The sequence below is a fragment of the Hippocampus bargibanti genome, linkage group LG03 (assembly GCF_051943395.1).
Source record: "Hippocampus bargibanti isolate YZ-2025 linkage group LG03, ASM5194339v1, whole genome shotgun sequence".
NCBI classification, from domain to species: Eukaryota; Metazoa; Chordata; class Actinopteri; order Syngnathiformes; family Syngnathidae; genus Hippocampus; species Hippocampus bargibanti.
In genome coordinates this window covers 17,555,676-17,577,595 of record NC_142736.1, presented here as the reverse complement: position 1 = coordinate 17,577,595, position 21,920 = coordinate 17,555,676, and the positions used below count along the sequence as shown (strand labels likewise).

The 21,920-nt window shown below is 42.7% G+C and overlaps 1 protein-coding gene across 2 annotated transcripts; it reads right to left on the bottom strand.

Moving 5' to 3' along the window:
- Window positions 1–24: 24 nt before the first annotated feature.
- On the bottom strand, window positions 25–21,889 carry tmod2 (tropomodulin 2). 2 transcript variants are annotated; one of them, XM_088992341.1, is made up of 10 exons: window positions 21,749–21,889; window positions 14,578–14,800; window positions 14,350–14,506; window positions 10,665–10,787; window positions 6,037–6,111; window positions 4,950–5,080; window positions 4,762–4,869; window positions 4,542–4,685; window positions 3,668–3,812; window positions 25–2,223 (listed from the first exon to the last, which is right to left on the bottom strand). In XM_088992341.1, the coding sequence occupies exons 2-10, from the start codon at window positions 14,701–14,703 to the stop codon at window positions 2,192–2,194; spliced, it is 1,041 nt and encodes a 346-aa protein (XP_088848467.1). In that variant the 5' UTR covers window positions 14,704–14,800; window positions 21,749–21,889; the 3' UTR covers window positions 25–2,191. The 2 variants fall into 2 exon arrangements, with proteins under 2 accessions (XP_088848467.1, XP_088848468.1); XM_088992342.1 differs by lacking the exon at window positions 21,749–21,889 and adding an exon at window positions 19,721–19,739.
- Window positions 21,890–21,920: the final 31 nt, after the last annotated feature.

The following is a 21,920-nucleotide window of genomic DNA, read 5'->3' as shown; positions in this document are numbered from 1 at the left end:
AGACTGAAAAGCAGAAAATGGAAGTCTGAATGTAAAAACATTTATTGTTGAAGATATATTCAGCAGTGCTTTTCGGCAGTTTTTTTCTTTTATCATTTATGTTCTGCCGGCACCCGTTATTTTAAACATAATGTACAAAACAATCGCCACAGTAGTTGTGCAGACCCTTATTGAACAAACATTTGAGTGTATGCGCATAGCATTTGAGATGCCACTTAAAAATTCATATACACGATAACCAAGAAAGCCCAACAAAAGAAGCTGAATGTTAGCAAGCCACCTGTGTGTTTTCTGTGAAAAGGCAAGAAGATGTGAGCATGCTAAGAACTCGACATGGCCTGGATGGGAAAATCATGTTGAAGGAATGTGTCATTTCAAGTTGAAAAATAAGATGGTTGATGAAAACATTTAAATAAGATGCCATCCTAGGATTGGCTAAGACATTATTTATATACTACAAGACTCAAGTAGCTCATTTAAGCCATGTATAATGACGCCTGTTTTAGCGCACATGGAACGTTAAAAAATGAATGGTATGTTCAAGGTCAAACCTGAGTGTCAAGTGAAAGTGTGTGGTGGCTGTACCTTTGCCTGAAACGCCAATTCATACATTATACAGTGAACCTGGGCACGTTACCAGTTCTACACTTGGAAGTCAGTTGAGATGCTTGATTTTGGTGGAAAAAAAGGATTTCAACATCATCCTTTTGGTGCCAAGTAACAATTTTTAAGTGAATTAAATGTGCTGTATGTCATGCATATTAGCATATTTGACAATAAAGCTGACTTTGACTTTAAGATGCTTTGTTTTAACAATAGTAGTGCAATTACTTGCCTATGTTCTTGTGGGGGTTCTCACGACCATAGTATCAACAGGTCCGATTCTAAAAATAGCTTACCTGTGATGGACGTAGAAATGATTGGTGAAAAATGTGAATTCATGCAAATATTTTTAAATGATGATTATAATTGTTGATGATACAACTACTGTATAAACTGTTGTGCCCAATGTTCTCACAATCCTTTAAACTTGACTTAAAAGGTTGCATGTTGATATGGTATTTTCTCAAAAAGATGGGCATCCTGTTCAGGGAAATTGTAGGGAAGATTTCATGTCGCCATTTCACTCGCTTCCAATGATGTGTCACTTCATTGACCGTTTTAGCCACAAATTATAGACCAAAAAGGAAAAAAAGACATGTACAATGAATGTTTCGCAAATTACCGTGGGAAAGAAACTATTTCAGCCAAAACCTAGTCTAATATACTCTAATCACATCGCCCAAAATGAGACAAATTAAGCAATGCGCGTTGGTCTTTGGCATGGTTTAACATCAGAGTACAAATTTATGACTTCATCTGTTAAACCTTTTCACTACAGAACGGCATTGATATTCTGTCCGATGCCATTTGTTACAAGAGGTCAGGAAAATCCAAATCGGTTAAAATCTAACAATAAAGTTATCAAACATTATGCAGTGTTAGGTTTAAGTGGGTACAGTACCTCACTAGAAGGGACAAGTAAGGATTCATTGATTTGGCTGACTGCAGTACAAGATCAGCCCCGCTTTACCTAAACAAGCCTTTCGTTCAAAAGACGCAGCAGCTGTGAAGTTTAACAAGAGAGCGCTGATAAAAAGAAAAATTGGGCAGACATGTGCCTTCACTTGCGGTTATGGCAAAAGTTGTACACAGTGACGGAGGGCAGCATGGGTTTGTAAGAGCTGTGGAGGGTTTTTTTAGGCAGACGGTGGTCCTGCTGTGTGAGCTGCTTGGAAGACCCTGGTGTTCCATGGGGTGATCCTGAACTTTAATGTTTTCGATTTCGATTCTATGATGTAATGTTAACTGTTATTTCATGTGATATCAGTATAAAAGAAGTAAAAAGTCAGGAAAGACTAGTTCAAGGCTGAAACCAGGGAGCAGCTGAAATGGAAAGACTAAAAATCTAACTTGATTTACACCTTTAGCGACAGTATAAAAAAAGATAAACGCATATATGGGAGAGGAGGGCATTTCATTCCAGTTATTTCTCTTCTTCTCAGATGTATGTTTTAGTTGCGTCTTGACCCCCCCAGTTTGGCACAAGACTTGTTCCACATGAGATGAGATCAGGGCATTGGTGTGGAAAGGATTCCACGTGGCGAGATGAAGCGACATGATTGGCTGGGAGATGGGCAGGACTCCACTTTTAGTGGTCCCCTTCCACTCGCCTCCTGCGGACTGCAAGGAAAGGAGTTGTCATTTTTTTTTCTTTTTTAACCTTCTTCTACCCGCAAAGGCTAAATAAAAGAATAACAAAACATTACGTGCTCAACTATAACTTGTTAGTTATGGTAAAAACGCGCGAGTCAGCACGTGGGCAAACTTTACATCCATTTCAAGAGTGTGGATCAGTGAGTACAGAAAAAATTAAGCCAGCGCCATTCAATGCACGGAATAGTCCCATGAACACTGTGAAGAAAAGTCATTGTTAACTTGCACTGAGCACACTCCATGCATCAGACCTGTTCTACTGCAGCTCTGACAACAGGAGGAACTAAAAGAGAGAGCAGATCATTGGTGCCTAGAAATGAATGTCAACAGGAGTAGAAAGTAAAACTAAATGTGAATATTGCATTATCGACTGATTGTATATTTGGTAAAATCATTAATGATGAGATGACACTTTTCAACAATATAATGTACAATGTTCGTGTGTAGCTTGGATGAGTGTAATAACTCAATATACAGGCTTTAATATAATAACTTGTAATCATTTTAGGCACTCTGACCTTAATTTAAGAACATGTTTATTTCAAATTTTAGTTATTGTGTTTGTTTCTGAGGTCTATGTGTCTTTTGACTTTGACTTTGTTAAGTGTGCACTTTCACAAAGGGGTGTTACTTTTGTTACCAGCAGTTTAGACAATAATGGGTCTATGTTATTTTGAGGCAATTGTAATTATACAAATTTTACATTGACTCCTTGACATTATAGTCAAGTGATGTCTTAAAAGCTATCCATAATTAAAATATTTCCAGAAATGTAAGGGGGTACGCAAGTTGGAGAGAGACAGAATGTGCAGTCATGTATTACAAAATAATGTTCACAATCCCGTTTCGAGAGAGTGCAAACACTAGCTTATGATCATTTTAGCAGCATGAAAGACGCTCAATCCTGAATCTCCAAGAGTGGATAAACCGGGTGGACTTCCGGGTAGAGTGAACGCTGGTGCGAATGGCTGCCGCTGCTCAACCGCACAAAAAAAAAAAAAAAAGAAAGTTCTTATCCCGTGACTGTAATGTGTCCTTGAGAGTTTTGAAAGGCGCTTAGAAATGATATATATTATTATTATCATAAAAATCGAGAACAGCAAAGTGATGTGGAAGAATTAAAAAATGGAGACATCATTTGCATGATGGCGTGAGGGCAAGCAATCAATAATCATATCATGGAAATGAGACGAACTCTGTGGTGCTATCCATTTCTCACTACTACTTAATTTTCACTTGCAATAAAGTTAAAATGATTCTAAACCTATCAAAATAAAAGCAAGATTTTCTCCATGTATGTTACATTCAATTGTCATGGCATGATACACCCCCCTACTTGATGTAATGAGGTGATTCTGCACGGGTTGTAACAGGTTCTCATGTGTTGAGTAGATGCTTGCTTGCTACATACCGAGGTCATTGTTTTTGGTGATGGCGGCGGCAGCTCGAGAGCGAGGCCCCTGCTTGGTGAAGTGGTAGCCAAACTTCACAATGCTGTTGTTCTCCTCCAACATTTTAGCGATTTCCATTTCTACATTGGTACCCAACTGTTGCCTCTGAAATGCAATTCCAAGAGCTTGAAAGGTCTGCACATCAGACTAAGGTTCATTTTACAGAAACCAGCATTACGTGGTGGGACTCACTTGTGGAAAATATGACAAGGAATTAAATATTTTGGAAGTTACTGCTTTGGCAGTTGCCATTTCCATTGGCAGGCATCCAAATAAGGCAAAGGTAACATATCGTCGAGTACTTGAGCTAAAGCCAGCAAATCATTAGATGGAAAAGTCGTATGAATTAACTCATTTACGAATTTATTCGGGAATTGAAAAGAATTACGTGGAGCTCCATTCCCGAATTTGTTCGGCTTTTGCTTTTTCTTGCGGCGGTGCCGATAAAGCGCTGGTCAAACCTCTGGCAATGTTTTTACCTCCCACGAGGGGGCAGCAATTGCCTTTTGTCCTTGTTAGTGCTTTGTTATAGCTTCAGCCGTCTAAGCGATCTTACGCTGAATTGAATGTTTATGTCGTCCTAAAACTCAATATTCTGTGGATCGTGCAATTTGAGTGAAAATGACAAAAACCCTAGCACTCGAGTGGACACATGTTTGCACATCGTCTGGCAGTGAATAAGTTAATGACAACTAAACTACGACTGCCTATCATACATAATCCAATGTGTTTCACTTTGGGATGTCGGTTGTCGGTACATCGCACGGTTGTAGCATGACTGCAAACTATTCAAAGCCAAGATGCCACTTCAAGATAGCGCTGGTGTGTATTTACCTGGTTGTCTATCTTGATCTCCGTGAGAGTGTCATTGTCTCGCAAGGCGTCAATCAGCGAGTGCATTCCAGCGCTGGTAATGAAGTTGGATTCCAGGTTCAAACTTCGCAGTGTCTTGTTCGCCCTCAGCGTGTCACTGAAGGCCTGGAAGGGCAACATTGAATAAGGTGAACACAGAGCAGCTCTGTGCAATAATAGCCCAGAGACCAGCGTCCCTCACCACAGCAATGGGGTCGTTACTCCGTGTGGCTGCCATGCTGAACTTTGTTACGCGTGTGTTCTTCTCCATCGCTTTGGCAAAGTCTTTGAGAGTGGGGACGGGGATGTTCTGCAAAAGGGAAATTGCATGTTGTTGTTTATTGTGGTTCATCTGTAAATCTTGTTGATTATTGTGAGTGAAGGTTGCACCTTAATGTTGTTCAGGTTGACCTCATTTAGGGAGGCATCATTGCGCTTGATCCTGTCCAGTGTTTCTTCCACGTTCGTGGGATTGGGGGGCTCGTCGAACATGGGGTTCATCTTCTCCCCTTTAACCACATCTTGATGGAAATAAACAGTAATGCACAGAGTGAATATCCACATTTTGTTCAATTCAAATTGAAATCATATCCCTTTTGGGCCAAGAGAGAACGATAAATGTGTGTCCACTTAAATAGCGCTTCTCTACCGTTGCTACCAAAAGCATTTTACGCTGTTACCTAATTTACCAACTGAGGTTCAGTATCTTGGTCAAGGACACTCACACAAGGTTGCAATGGCAGCGGATTGAACCCCTAAACTCGAGGTTGGGAGGCAACCAGCCCCACTCCCCACCCTTGAGTCACTCTTTACTTTAATGAAAATCACTCATTCTCATTTGAGTCAAGGGGGAGCGATAGATAGGAGATATCAGTTTGCCAATAGCAGATTCACAATACTGTTATTGTCATTTAACTCATTCATTGCCATTCCCGAATTTATTCAGGAATTGAAAAGCATGAAGTGGAGCGCCATTTCCGAAGTTGTTCGGGTTTTGTTTTTTTTCTTGCGGGGTGCCGATAAAGCGCTGGTCAGACCTCCGATATTTTCCCCTCCCACGAGGGGGCATTTTGTTCATGTTAGCACTTTGTTACAGCTTCAGCTGTTGTTAAAAGCGCTATATAAATCAATATGTATGTATTTTACTGTATTGTATTTTTTACAGACACCCACATTTCAAGCTCAGATAATTCCAGACCCATACTTAGGAATTAACTCTTTTTTGCTGATGAAAGAAGAGACTCTAAGGTTTATTACGCTGCATTAAATGTTTATGCAGTCCTAAAACTCAATATTCAGTGGGTCCTGGAATTTCAGTGACTATGACAAAAACCCTGGCACTGTAGTGGAGACATTTTTGCACATCGGGCAGTGAATGAGTTCATTATAATAATGTTACCAGTAGTACTACATTTGATTGTAGGAGTCATAGTAATAGAGTTGTCATTATCATTATTGTTTTTATAACATAACATACTGTCATAGCCGTCTTTCGCTCCAGTTCCGTCATACGTCCGATTGCTGGTTACAAGCGTGTGAACACCCAGTATTGCTGCAAACAAAGGAAAGGCATGAGACTCTACATGCAGACATGTAACCTAAAATACAAGTATATTAATTAGAAAGGCATTCTGGGGTGGGAGGTCTTGGAAATCAATGTGGTATGATTTGGGCTAGTGGAACACAGCATAAGATAAGAATTTTGAGTGCCGATGGCAGTGTCTGAAACTCATGACACAAAGTTACCGGACACCAGGGCAGACAACTCTGAAAAGTTGCCTGCCCGGCCATAAAGTTTCCACAACTCGAAACACAATAAGACGCAAAAAAAAAAACATTGTTGCAAAGTATTAAGGATATTTATATAGGGCCTAAACTACCAGTAAGACTTTAGTTTGCTGACGAAGTTTCTTGGATAAGAAACGAAACGTCCGACACCTTCAAAGAAGTACAGATGACGGCTGAAATCTTTTCATCGATGGACCACTCCTGTACGACTTGAGAGCTTACACAGACACAAAAAGGATGTTCCTACCTATCTTTTTTTTATTAAGGATGTAACTACCACCCCTCCATGAGTCGTCACCTTACCGTGGTGGAGGGGTTTGTGGGTCCCAATGATCCTAGGAGCTAGATTGTCTGGGGCTTCATGCCCCTGGTAGGGTCACCCATGGCAAACAGGTCCTGGGTGAGGGACCAGACAAAGTACGACTCAAAAGACCCCATATGATGAAAAAGACAAATGGATTTGGTTTTCCCTTGCCCGGACGCGGGTCACCGGGGCCTCTCTCTGGAGCCAGGCCTGGAGATGGGGCTCGTTGGCGAGCGCCTGGTGGCCGGGCCTACACCCATGGGGCCCGGTCGGGCTCAGCCCGAAGAGGAAACGTGGGTCCCCCTTCTCAAGGGCTCACCACCCATGGGAGGGGCCAGGTGCAATGTGAGCTGGGCAGCAGCCAAAGGCGGGGACCCTGGCGGTCCGACCCTCGACTGCAGAAGCTAGCTCTGGGGACGTGGAATGTCACCTCTCTTACAGGGAAGGAGCCTTAGCTGGTGCACGAGGTTGAAACGTTCCGATTAGACATAGTTGGGCTTGCCTCCACACACAGCCTTGGTTCAAGTACCAGCCCTCTCGAGAGGGGTTGGACTCTCTTCCACTCTGGAGTTGCCCACGGTGAGAGGCGTAGAGCAGGTGTCGGCATACTTATTGCCCCCCGACTCGCCGCCTGTACATTGGGATTCACCCCAGTAGACGAAAGGGTTGCTTCCCTCCGCCTTCAGGTGGGGGGGGGGGGGGTGGTCTGACTGTTGTTTGTGCATATGCACCAAACATCAGTTCAGTGTACCCATCCTTTTTGGAGACCTTAGGTGGTGTGCTGGAGAGCGCTCCCACTGGGGACTCCCTTGTTCTGCTGGGCGATTTCAATGCTCATGTGGGCAATGACAGTGGGACCTGGAAGGGCGTGATTGGGAGGAATGGCCCCCCCGATCAGAACAGGAGTGGTGTTTTGTTATTGGACTTCTGTGCTCAACACGGATTGTCTATAACAAACACTTTATTCAAACATAAGGGTATCCATATGTGCACGTGGCACCAGGACACCCTTGGTCGCAGTTCGATGATTGACTTTATAGTTGTATCATCGGATTTGCGGCCTCATGTTTTGGACACTCAAGTGAAGAGAGGGGCGGAGCTGTCAACTGATCACCACCTGGTGGTGAGGAGGCTCCGTTGGTGGGGGAAGATGCCAGTCCGACCTGGAAGACCCAAACGTGTTGTGAGGATTTGTTGGGAACGTCTGGCAGAATCCCCTGTCAGAAGGAGTTTCAACTCCCACCTCCGGCAGAACTATACACATGTCCCGGGGGACGTGGGGGACATTGAGTCTGAATGGACCATGTTCCGTACCTCCCTTGCTGAGGCGGCAAATCAGAGTTGCGGCCGTAAGGTGGTTGGTGCCTGTCGTGGCGGCAATCCCCGTACTCGCTGGTGGACACCAGTAGTAAGGGATGCCGTAAAGCTGAAGAAGGAGTCCTACCGGGCTTATATAGCCTGTGGGACTCCTGAGACAGCTGACACGTATCGACTAGCCAAGCGGAATGCAGCCTCGGTGGTCGCCGAGGCAAAGACACGGGCATGGGAAGAGTTCGGTGAGGCCATGGAAGCCGACTTCCGGACCGCTTCGAGGAAATTCTGGTCCACCATCCGGCGTCTCAGGAGGGGAAAGCAGTGCACCACTAACACTGTGTACAGTGAGAGTGGGGCGCTGCTGACTTTGACTCGAGACGTTGTGAACCGGTGGGCAGAGTACTTCGAAGACCTCCTCAACTCCACCAACACGCCTTCCTTGGAGGAAGCAGTGTCTGGGGACTCCGAGGTGGGCCCTCCGATCCTTGTGACTGAAGTCACCGAGGTGGTTAAAAAGCTCCTCGGTGGCAAGGCCCCGGGGGTGGATGAGATCCGACCGGAGTTCCTAAAGGCTCTGGATGTTGTGGGGCTGTCCTGGCTGACACGCCTCTGCAACATTGCGTGGTCATCGGGGAGAGTGCCTCTGGATTGGCAGACCGGGGTGGTGGTCCCCCTTTTTAAAAAGGGGGACCGGAGGGTGTTTTCCAACTACAGAGGGATCACACTCCTCAGCCTCCCTGGAAAGGTCTATTCAGGGGTCCTAGAGGGGCGGGTTCCGCCTCAGATTGAGGAGGAACAGTGTGGTTTTCGTCCCGGCCGCGGAACAGTGGACCGGCTCTACACCATAAGCAGGGTCCTCGAGGGCGCATGGGAATTCGCCCAACCACTCTACATGTGATTTGTGGACTTGGAGAAAGCGTTTGACCGTGTCCCTCGTGGAGTTCTGTGGAGGGTACTTCGGGAGTATGGGGTACAGGAGCGGCTGATACGGGCCGTTCGGTCCCTATATGACCGATGTCAGAGTCTGGTTCGCATTGCCGGCAGTAAGTCGGAATCGTTTCCAGTGAGGGTTGGGCTCCGCCAAGGCTGCCCTTTGTCATCGATTCTGTTCATAACCTTTATGGACAGAATTTCTAGGCGCAGCCGAAGCGTTGAAGGTTTCCGTTTTGGTGGCCTCAGTATAGCATCTCTGCTTTTTGCAGATGATGTTGTACTGTTGGGGCCTTCAAGTGGAGCTCTCCAACTCTCGCTTGAGCGTTTCGCAGCCGAATATGAAGCGGCCGGGATGAGAATCCGCACCTCCAAATCTGAGACAATGGTTCTCAGTGTCGGAAAAGGGTGGAGTGCCGTCTCCGGGTCGGGGAGGAGATTTTGCCTCATGTGGAGGAGTTTAAGTATCTGGGTGTCTTGTTCACGAGTGAGGGTGTAAGGGAGCGAGAGGTCAACAGGCGGATCGGTGTGGCGTCTGCCGTGATGCAGACTTTGTACCGATCTGTCGTGGTGAAGAAGGAGCTGAGCCAAAAAGCAAAGCTCTCAATCTACCGGTCGATCTACGTCCCAACCCTCATCTATGGTCACGAGCTATGGGTTGTGTCCGAAAGAACGAGATCCCGGATGCAAGCGGCCGAAATGAGCTTTCTCCGTCGGGTGTCCGGGCTCTCCCTTAGAGATAAGGTGAGAAGCTCGGTCATCCGGGAGGGGCTCAAAGTCGAGCCGCTTCTCCTCCATATCGAGAGGAGCCAGATGAGGTGGCTCGGGCATCTGATTAGGATGCCCCCGGGATGCCTCCCTCGTGAGGTGTTCCAGGCATGCCCCACTGGCAGGAGACCCCGGGGATGACCCAGAACACGCTGGAGAGACTATGTCTCCCAGCTGGCATGGGAACGCCTCGGGATCCGCCAGGACGAGCTAGAAGAAGTGGCTGGGGATAGGGAAGTCTGGGCTGCCCTACTGAAGCTGCTGCCCCTGCGACCCGACCCCGGATAAGCGGCAGAAGATGGACAGATCGATGTACCGACCACAAATGCTCCCTTGCTTAATTTATCGTAAATATCCCTTGCTGATAATTTTGCTCCAGTTGTCGTTTGTCCACACACTGTTCGGCATGTTGCACAGTGCAATGTTTGCGTTGCGTCGTTGGCTACAAGCCTCGTGAACTCCTGTTTCCACAATGCTTTAAATGTACGTTTACGTTTTGTAGCGTCATAAATTTTGTTAGCTTCTTTTGAATTTTTAAGGCTGAGGTTCTGTGTGTCGACTTTGGAAAATGATATGCAAATGCACGACCTTATAACACTCGGGAAAGTCCGGAAGCGCGAAAAAGGCTTCTGATTGGCTGCCGTGCCGAGTATGCAAATTGCCAAAAGAACTGAAATTTCCAAACCGAATGAAGCTTTCGAAATCGGAATAATTTATTCAGATTTCGAAATCTTTGTTCAAATGTTTGTTTTATTGAATAAAGCCAACATTTTATTTGAAAAACACATTTTGATTGGATTGATTTGCCTTTATATTTGTTTGTTTTTATTTTTCATGAAAAAGTTGTCGGCCACCCGGGCGGAGACGTTTTGTAAGGCGTCATTTCAGACACTGCCAATGGGATTGTGTGTAGCTGTGCTCGCAGAGGCGGAGTCTGGCTGTTTTTTGTCCCGGAGCAAATACATATAGTGCATGTAGTAAAGTACTGTAATGTCATTTACATGCAAGGTCACAGAGTTCCGTATCCGTGGCACTGGACAGGGCCTCCTCCAATTCTGGGTCAAGGGTTGTGATATTCTCCTGTTGTGTTTCTACTGGTTTCTGTTTAGGAATAAATACTTTGCCTGGGAAGAGAAAAAGAAAAGTAGTTGAGGAAACAGCATGTGAACAAGAAGATGATTCCATCCGACAACAGACAATAAAATAAAATAAACTAACAAGGTGATACAAGCAGGTTTACATCAAAGTATTTTATGCCACATCATATTTCACCAGCAGAGGAGTTGAATCTTCAATCAGCTTCCAATTTAATTTCCTTCATAAGATGAATAAAGTTTCTGAAACGTATACATCTAAATTATCTTTCTTCTTAATGTCTTATTTCCTACCATTCTCTATTGATTCATATAACACATTTCCATGCTACACACATGTACAAACAATCAGTATAATCACTCAGCGTGAGTGTCAGCCCGCAGCAGACTGAGCGCGTCACCAACCGGCTATTTACGGTGCTCTCAGCAAAAATATGGCATCACATTGCAACACTGACAGTGCTTGACTAAAATGCACAAGAATCTTACAAACGGTGATGAATTCATTTTGTATCGTTTCCGGTCGTCAGCGGCAATGTAATGGACAAAGTTCATTGGGCTGTTCCGATTTAAAACGCAGAGTAAAAAGGGTTGGGCATCATAGAGTGTTCTTCTGCTTTCACATTCCACACCACAATACTCAGTTGACCTGAACTAAGACTAAGAGTCATGCGAGCATGGTGGTGCCATGGCAACCACTCTGGGGGAGGAAAGGGGGGAAAGGGAAGGAAGTCATGAACAAAAAGTCAACTGTAAATTTGACTGCACTGCTGTAGTGTGACAGCATGTGGATGCCAGCGCTGAATGCCTGCAAGAAATAGGCTCTTCTAACTTTTTAACCTCCCTTTCAAGTCAGTCAAGCCAATCAAATTGTTCCTACTAGTCCCTGGTGGGGATTCAGGGACTTCTTGGAGCAAAAAAAAATCAGTAAATACACTCATCAGGCTCCTTTCTTAAAGGACAACCGACGTCTCCAGACAAAGTTGTGTCCATAATTTGTAAAATCGCTTCAAATGACTTCTACTGAGCGTATTTTACAAAGATTCCACCACATATAGCTATATTTTACATTTTAAGATTCGCGCTGAATATTCCGGAAGTCTTGTTTTTGAGTTGGTGACGAGTCCTCACCCTACGTCACTGAAGGATCGCCCTTCACCGAGAAAGGACATACCTTGCATCACCTCAATGCATTTTGCGGTACTTTGTTTGGTCTGAAAACTTCTGGACTGAAAAACGTTATCCGTGTTGATGGCAAAATTAGAAGGAAAACACATAAATAACGCAATGGTGAATCATTGTATGTTACACTGAGACAACTCTTTGATATTCGTTGACAAAAATTCTAAGGTGAAGAATAAAACTATTTCCAACGGAGCTATGCCGCCATCTTCTACATTTTCTGTGACTCTACACCTCAGTCTTGATCCGTCAAAATGACCCTGAAGACCTTCTTTAATCGATTGCAAACATTTATACTTTCCCCTTCAGAACTATTTGAATCATATTCATCACTGGATGTGTAACAAGAGAGCATATTCTCCGAATCTGAAGCCATTGTTTTGATTATCGAGCAAGGCAAGACGTCTTGGGGTGACATCACGAACTGGGGGCGGGACTTTGTGAAAATGCCCAATTCGCAGCTCAATTTTTTGCAGATTTTGGACACTTTAAGTCATTTTTATTGGTGTTTTGCATTTGACTAAAAATATCAGCCTGCGTGTTTTGGGTATTCTAGATGCTATAAAACGTTTTTCTGATGTCAGTTAGGAAACAAAAAAGTGATGTTGGTTGTCCTTTAAGCAATAGGGATAATGCGGCCTCTGATCTCACAATCCCAAAAAGGCAGTTCAATGTGCATCATGAATGAAACGGTAAAATTGCTAAAGGAAACCAAAAACACAATTCGCGTCACAAAGAATCGTAATGCTTGACAAAGGGGAAAAACGGGGTATGTCTTCTAGTAGGTGAAGCAAATTATTGACATTATTATTGCCAGCTATTAGAGTTCATATGTGTACAAACAAACCTCAAAACTTTGAGAGGGGAAATGGAATTGGTAATCGAAAATTCAAGAGAAGAAAAACAACAAAAACATTGATCAACTACAAAATAATTACATTAAAGGGTAAAGGCCTAATATCATTTGTGGCGGTTTCCAGGGGACGTAAGAAGGCTGTTTGTCTTAATTTATCAGCTGGGGTGGAACAAAGAAGGGGAAGGGAAACTGTAACATTCCACATAATTACTGCAATGATTCAACTTTTCCATGGCGTCATAGGACTTGCACATATACAGTACACATGTGGGATCCATTATGGCTAACTAAGCAGTGCGGGTTCGCGTGGATGTCAACATGTCAGTTTCACATTTCCTCCACATTAGCTGAGAGAATATTTTAATCTTTAAGAGATTTTGACAATAGGATTTCCTTTAGACTATGCTAGTTATTATGATACTACTGCGCTAGGGACGATAATTGGAACTGTGGACTCATAACTCAGCATGAGACGTTAGTTTTAATTTGACTGTTTTTGTGATTGGTGTGTTGTTGTCTGATTTATTTTTACTTGATGTACAGCACTTTGTACACAGTGGTGGTTGTTTTAAAGCGCTCTAGATAAATACAGTTGAATTGCTTTGAGTAACATTACATCACATTGTTTGCTACCACTCCCTCTTCAGCTTCACTGTTTTCCTACGTTAGTGTTTTGTAACAATCACGTGGCTTTAACCGAAGACGCCATTTTGTTTTTTGGAGAACGGCCTCACTCTCTCTCTGTCTGTAACCCCATCCACCACTGCTGCGTTCTTGACCAATCACGTGGGTTTAACAGACGACTGGGGGCGGGGAATAGAGAACAAAAAAAAGACTGCTGCCATTTCCTTGTTTGGAGAACGGGCTCGTTCACGAACGACACATCACTCATTGTGGCAGCTCCGTGTGTATCCCGAAAAATAGTTCGTATGCCAAGGTAAAATTTTCATAAATGTAAAGTTCGTAAAACGAAAAGTTCGTAAGCCAAGGGGTTTGTAAACCGAGGTCCCACTGTATTTAAATAGGGAAATACGATTTGAGATGTGAGGGTTCTAGACAAAAAGACTGGCAATTTAGTGAAAAATATTGTCCAGCGTTATGCCGCTTTACATCTCTTCCGTCAACTCAGCCCACGCACAATGGTCCGCCGCACTCCCGCCAACACATTGCAGAAGAGGACACAAGCATTTGTATTACTTGAACAGACAGCAGCAGAGTAATTACCGTTATGTGTCTCAACTCATAAACCCATGGACACACACCAGCTCTTCATCCCAATTCACATGACAAATAACACAATGAAGTTAACATCTCTTGATTTTTAACTTCAAGGTCATCTGGACAAGGTTGGATCTTCCTGAAGCAACTGCCCTTTGCATTTTGAGAGGTAAATTGTCGCAGTTCTTTTAAGGGATTTGGAAATACATACACTGACTAATTATATGACATAAGCTATTTTATTCCAACACGTCCTTAATATCTTAACTGTGCTGCTTTTTTTCATCACCATACTGTACAACGAAAGAAAAACTCATGCAGCTCAGCTTCACGCACCTTTCTTCTCCCCTGTGAAAGGCACAATATCCTCTCTGTCCTTGTACTCCATAGCTTCCTTCTCCAGGTATTTGAGGAGTTGCTCTCTGTCAAACCTTCCTGTGGCTTGCTTTGTAGTTTGGTTCTTCTGACGTAAACCCGCTGGAAGAAGTGCATTCTGAGGGGACCAATGACACACATTAGTAGATGTCTGAATTAAAATACAATAAATTGTCACCGAGCTCCAACCTCTGGGTCCATCTCCTCCAGGGCCGTCTCCAGCTGTTTGAGCTCATCCACCGACAAAGTGTTAAGGATCTCATCTTCATCCAGATCCTTGTATTTGTCCAGGTCCTTTTTGAATGACAACGTCATGATGCTCGCTTTTACTTTCCCGATCACGCTGGACGGTAGACTGCAGACCCTCTTTTAATGTCTTCGTCTGGTCGCTCCACAGCAGAGAAAAGGCTACCTGAAGATGAAGAGAAAAAGGGGAACATATAACAAAACTTTTCACCAGGCGGAATAGGAGGAACAGTTGTCTGTTTTTTTTAGGTTTATTTATGACTGAGTGCTCTGAATTCTGCCTGGGGACAATTGTGTGATGTGATCTAGAAAAAAATGGTTAAATAATGCAAGATGAACAATATTTCGGTTATGGAACTATCCCTTCCATCCATTTTCAATACCGTTTTTTTGTGTGTATTAGGGTCACAGGTGAGTTGAAGCCTTTCCCAGCTGACTTTGGATGAGAGGTTGGACGGGTGGCGAGCTAATCACAGGATGAATATAGACAAAACTCACATTTACACTTATGGTGAGGACACTTTTCTCATAAATCATTATTATCATCCAAACATCGCCATTTGAAGGGCTCTTATTTCTCGAGTTATAATCGTAGTGTCGAGCCAAGACTCATATCTAAGTGGATTCTTATTTCTTTTAAGAAAAAAAATGCCAGCACATTTAATCAAGTATTTTGTACGTATTTCGGGATTTTGTAAGTAACAGGCCAGTGTTGAGCTCATCATTGTGAAACAATAGTTGATCGCAGCTGCCTTCTTTGCAATGACGCAACACACACAGCAGGAACAAAGAAACAACATTCTCAGAACATCGACAGTCAGACTGCACTTTTGAAGATGTCTACCTCCCGTCCAGTGAACCTTACAGACTAAAGTCTCTCTCTTTTGTGTCATATTTTACCCCGACGCATAATCTTAAATCCATATGTTCTGTTACAGGAAGATTTGAACAAACAACATGTGTGTGAATAATGAAAGCAGCATGGTTTGAGACATTTTGAAATGAGCCTGTCCTGTGGGACTCAGTGATGAGACCTTAGTTTTTTTGTCCACTCTCCCACGCCGAAGTTGTAACATAACATGACCTCATCGTTTCCTCATTCCCTTTAAGTGGTTCACATTTGACGTTAGAACTAACCACCCCCCAAAATTATTCAGATGTTTAACTACAATTTTTTCTTCATAGTTTTCTTGAACTATTTCATCACACTAGAAAGAGAACGTGAATCACGTTTATTAAATAAGACATGCGCATCAACTTCAATAATTCAACATTGGAAATGCTTTGGCAGCGGTTTAAAAACAAGATCCTCATTTGTGAGTAAGAGCAAATGATTCTTTCAATATTTCTGGCAATTTCCTCGAAGCTGTCCAAGTCAGGGATTTCTGCACTTGAAAAGTTTCCTGAACAGGCTTGTGGCGATGTACAGTGTTCAGTTCCTCACCTCCAATATTCAACCTATGTCCGTCCTGAACTTTTCCTCTTGCCTGCTCTAACAAACCACCACAACAAAAACACATTAGGAAGGAATGTTAAAAGTCACAGCAGGGGAATTTACCAGTCTGTGTGCCAACAGATAACGCGGAACTGAAAATTCAACGCTGATGGCTTTACTCAACAGCAATAATATAGCACTTGCGATAATACTGTATTCACTCAAATGTGTCAACTTGGCACACACTGCTTGCTGCATATACATTAGGATGAGCGTTTGAATACTAAACTTTATAACAATACAATATTTGTAGTACATAATTGGCAGACCAATAAGTTAAATGCGATAATTTCTTGAATTGGATGTTCTCTCATGGAACAACTGCGGGATGTGCAGTTAGAGAGCTATGAGCTCAAATCAATAACTGTGAATTAATATTTTGTTCTACAGATCTATAAAAATGACTGAAAACACTGTAATGTGAAGAACTAAACTGCCTGGTCCACCAGATTTTCTTCATCTTTTTGCAAAGAAACATATCACCTTTAAGACCGTTTATATAAACGAGATTCAAGATTTAGGATTCAGTCGAATGAATGGACTGCCAAAATGATTATCTTTGTTTCCTTTCCCATTTAAAAGGCAAGACAAAAATGTTCCATCGGGAAAAAAGCGGTATTGATGCATTAGCTAGTCAAATTGTCAGTTACTCCATGCTAAAAAACACACCGGGTAAAAAATGTGATGATATTTCTAGTCAGGATTAGGATAAAGTGCAGGGTAAGTCGCACACACGTAATGATCTTATGACAAGATGAGCTTGAAATAATAGTGGTCAGGATATTATCCTCTTTTCTCAAACAGCAACCACAAAGGCCAAATAAAATAGAAAAATATGAGTGCATGCAGACAGCAATAATGGTGAATACGCCGCACCAAAAGGACCTATTAGTCCAGCCCGATTAATTCCATTCTCCTTCTCATCTCTGCTAATCCTACGATACAAACAGTACCGTACGCCAATAATACTGCAAACCTATTGACACAACTCAATTTTGTCACCTTGGCCGTTCTAACACTGACCTGACCCACACTAATTGATACTTAGACATGTTTATTATTAGGTGAGCCATGAAATTATTTAACAAATCTGTAGATTGACATCTAAAGACTAAAACGTGTGTGTGCTTGTGCATGTGTGTGTGCGTGTGTGAGTGTGTGTGTGTCTGTGTATTTGTGCGCGTGCGTAGTTGTTGATACATCAAAGAGATGAACAGGAAGTTTGCTTAAGTCCCGTATTACAGTAGACAGAAGACTATAGTTAGAATTGCCCAGCTTCCTCATCCCACACATTGCTCTTATTATATTCCCACAATGTCTCTTCCGTGTTCAACCTCCACTACACTGTATAACTGGCACCGAAATATTAAAAGTCTATAACGACTGCTAAAGTGATCCTTGTCCAAAATACAGGTTTTGTTTTTGCACGTTAAGAAATAAGAATCTACAAATTCAAATAACGAATACAAAACGCACCAATGACAAGCCAGAAAGTTCCTCACAAGAATAATCATGATTGCACCCCCCTCCTTTCATGCTGCACACTCAAGTTACTGTACTAGGAATATAATAAGAGAAGCTTTCAAGAAACCCCAAGTATTTAAGCTTGCCCAAGACTAAAAGAAAAAGCATAAGAAAAAAAGTTCTACTAGGGAGACCACATCTTGACAGAAGAACATCACAATTGAATGGTCTGACCAAAGTAGTACAATTTGAAGGTGACAGAAGTCACACACCAACTTTAAAGGACAACCTACGTCACTTTTTTGTTTCCTAACTGACATCAGAAAAACGTTTTATAGCAAAATACCCAAAACACGCAGTATGATATTTTATTCAAATGCAAAACACCAATAAAAATGACTTAAAGTGTCCAAAATCTGCAAAAAAATTAGCTGCAAATTGGGCATTTTCAGAAAGTTCCGCCCCCAGTTCGTGACGTCACGCCAAGACATCTTGCATTGCTGCATAATCAAAACAATGGTTTCAGATTCAGAGAATATGCTTTCTTGTTACACATCCAGTTATGAATATGATTCAAATAGTTCTGAAGAGGAAAGCATACATGTTTGCAATCGATTAAAGAATTTATTCCGTGCCATTTTGAGGCAACATTGGAGGGGGGATGTCTCACCCAAAAAGAGGCAGAAAATGGCAATCCGAGCTGAGGAATGAATCAGCCCGTTTCCACAGGCTGATAAATTCCTTACATGGAGCTTGGACGCCCTCTTCTGGCTCTTTCTGGTGCAACACAAGTTTTTCAGACCAAACAAGCATTGACGTGATGGAACGACTGCTACAATGTGTCCTTTTTTTCGGTCAGGGGCGTTCCTTAAGTGACGTCACGTACGGACTCGTCACCAACTCAATAACAAGACTTCCGGAATATTCAGCACGAGCCTTAAAACGTAAAATATAGCTACATGCGGTGGAATCTTTGTAAAATACGCTCAGTAGAAGTCATTTGAAGCCATTTTACAAATTATGGACACAAATTGTCCGGAGACGTCGGTTGTCCTTTAATGTTACTGCTCAAGTCAATCCAAAAGGCACAATAAATGTAGGTTAATGGATGGATTGGATGGATTTGCCTTTATTAGTCTCGCAGTGGAGAAATTTACAATTCACCGCAAAAATACGTGAGACAATTTACTACGACTTCTTCCGATCTCACATTCTCTGAGCAAGTTGCGTTTGTATTCACACCGCCCACTACCACCTGTTGTGTGAATTTTATTATCATTTTTTTACATTCTCCTCTTCAGCCCAACACACAAACCATTGCTTTTCCCTCCTCTGTGTGCTTTGCGCCTTCTCTATTATTTTTGAAAAAAATCTATCGCTGTGCTGGGTGCTCCGTGGGTGATGGACCTTGCTGAACTCATCAGAAAGCATGTCAGCTGGGGGCGAGGTCAACTCGAGTTAACATGTTGCTAGGCGATTTTCAAATACGTAGCAATTATCCCCAGTACAAACCCATGACAACCATATGGCCAAGGCCAATCACGATCATCATGAAAAGGCCAATCACGTTGCCCACGTAACCCAAGTAATGGCTCTTCTGACAAACCTAAAACTCCAGGGTAAAAAAATACAATAAAAAAAGTTTAGTCAATAATTAATAATAATAATAATAATAATAATAATAACAATAATAATACATTCCATTTATAAGCGCCTTTCAAAACTCTTAAGGTCACTTTACAGTCACAGGATAGGTTTTTCAGTGGGTGAGCTAATTGTAATTATCTGTTCTTTAAGTCTTAATATGCAGCAGTTCAAATATTCTTGATTCCCCTACAGATCCCCAATTTCTATTTATTGACTATCATTGTTTACTTGGTAAGGTTTAAGTTATTTAAACTAACTAACTAACTAACTAACTAGTGAGCTACACACCTAACTAACTACACATCTAAATAACTAAGTAGCTAACTAACTAGCTACCTCACTAACTAAATGTTTAACTAACTACATACCTAGCTAACTACATACCAAACTAATTAACTAACTACATACCTAACTAACTACATGTCAAACTAGTTGACTAACTACATCCCTAACTAACTACATACCTAACCAACTACATACCTGGTGTTCGTCCTCATTGGCAAGAGATGACCATCTTCACTGGAATGGGGGTTGGTGAAGATGACTTGTGAGATGACGCGTGAGTTTGATTAAATTCAAGGAGAGTTGCGCAATGTCGTCTGCCCCACTCTCTCATCCCAGCCCATCTGAATTCAGTGGCGAGACAGAGTCAAGACGACTGGGGATGGGTCGGGATGCAGTGGATGTTCTACGTGTCTCACTGTGCCCTACTTGCGCTCCACAACGCTTTGCTGGGCCCACCTTCATGCCCGTTGAACCAGTCTAGTGGTTTCCTCCACGCAATCTGCTGGGTCCAGGCTTTACATGCGTAGGTAGACAAGCCCTACAATAACCTACTGTTTATGTGGCATGCTCACTTAGACAGGGAGACTCGCGGTGGCTGGGACGCCTAACCCCATCACTAACTAACTCCATACCTACCTAACTATACTAACTAACTAACAAACTACCTACCAAACTACCTACCTACCTACCTACACACACATACACACACACACACACACACACACACACACACACCACACACACACACACACACACATACACTGAACAACAATCATCGGTTTTGGTCTTTGATTTCTTAACGTTAAGCAATAGTTTGAAAATGTTTTCTTTTGGTGAAACACAAAACATAATGAGCCCGCATTCATGAAGTACTACATAAATCAGAGTAATGGTTGTTGAAATCTGATAATCAAGGACTTAGACAGATTTTGAGACAAGAGCAAGTAGGTCAGAAACGATTAACTGGATAATTTGTCAAAAAAAATAAGGCAACGTTTTTTTTATTATTTTCCCCCAAAAGTCGAATGTTACTACCAGCAATTTGACATTGGGTCCTTCTAGTGGTTCCAAGAGACTCACGCATTTAATGGTTTAACTGTGCATTGTTATTGTGGCTGTAACGTGTTCATATCAGGTGTGTTAAATAACATTTGTACATATTTTAATAAATTGTGGTTGAATCTTATAAGACTATTTTCAAACATGTCTTGAGGTGCAACTGCTTTGGTTTACACTGTCCACAACATTTCTGAGCAGGATGCTTTCCCTTTATGCACCCAAATTCTATCTGCAGAGCCTGTTTCTCTGCAATACAACACCGCGGTAGGTGTGGCAGACGGGAGATTTCCCCACAATGTCATGTCAGCGTGTGAACTCCATGCAGGGACAAACAACAGCTAACTCACGGCGAGTAAGATGATCAGCTGAAAGCTCACTTTCCCTGAGCAACCACGCACCATAACACAAGGGCCACACCCTGCGTTCACCACGCTGACCAGACAGATAACACCGAGAGTGCACTCAGATGTAGAATGTGAACAGGAAAGTGTAGATGGATTCTATAACACAGCTATATACTTTTGCATCTTATAAGTGACTCGATGTGGCATTTTACACTTCCCCTTCAATACTCTCAATGATGACGGGAGTCGCTCATAATCACTGAAACTGTAGGACTACTGACGTGTTACTGCGTTTGCCTGAAACTGATATTCAATTAGATCCCTGGAAACGAACAATAATATACATTAAACGATTTAGCAAATTAACTAGATTGAGCACTTTGGCGGGTATAATAACCGAATGTTCTTGTGTTGTGAGCAACAGTCATCTATTGACTGATAACACGTAATTTGAATTCTGTGGAGAAAGTAAACGCAACCAATGCGTGGAAAGAATTGCATTCATTTACTACGTTTAGCTCGTCGCGACATGTTTATTCTGACAATCTCGCCTCCGATTCAAATCTGTCACAATCTACATTACCGTGAAAGAAACAACTCTATAGTTAAACGGAGACTATTTCATTCCGTGAAAGTTGGAATCTGATCGAAATAGCCTGACAGCAGCCGGCTAGCAGGCTAACCTTCGCTTCAACGGCGCTAACGATTGAAGCTAGCTCATACAGCTCGAGGACACGCGTACAAGCAGCGGTTTGTGTCACATTACTCAATTAATGCCCGCAAATTCGGCGATCAAGCTACGCATTCACGTGCGTCTTACCTGAGGAAAATGAAACGAGATGGTGTGATGAGCGTACTTCCTTGTGAGGACAGTGTCTTGATTTCTAGACCCAGCCCAAGGGTGGAACAACAGGGAAAAGAGAGTGCCACCGGTTCATTGACTGACGTATAACTCAGCCAATAGACAGTGCGTTTATTTGTTTTTTAACCAA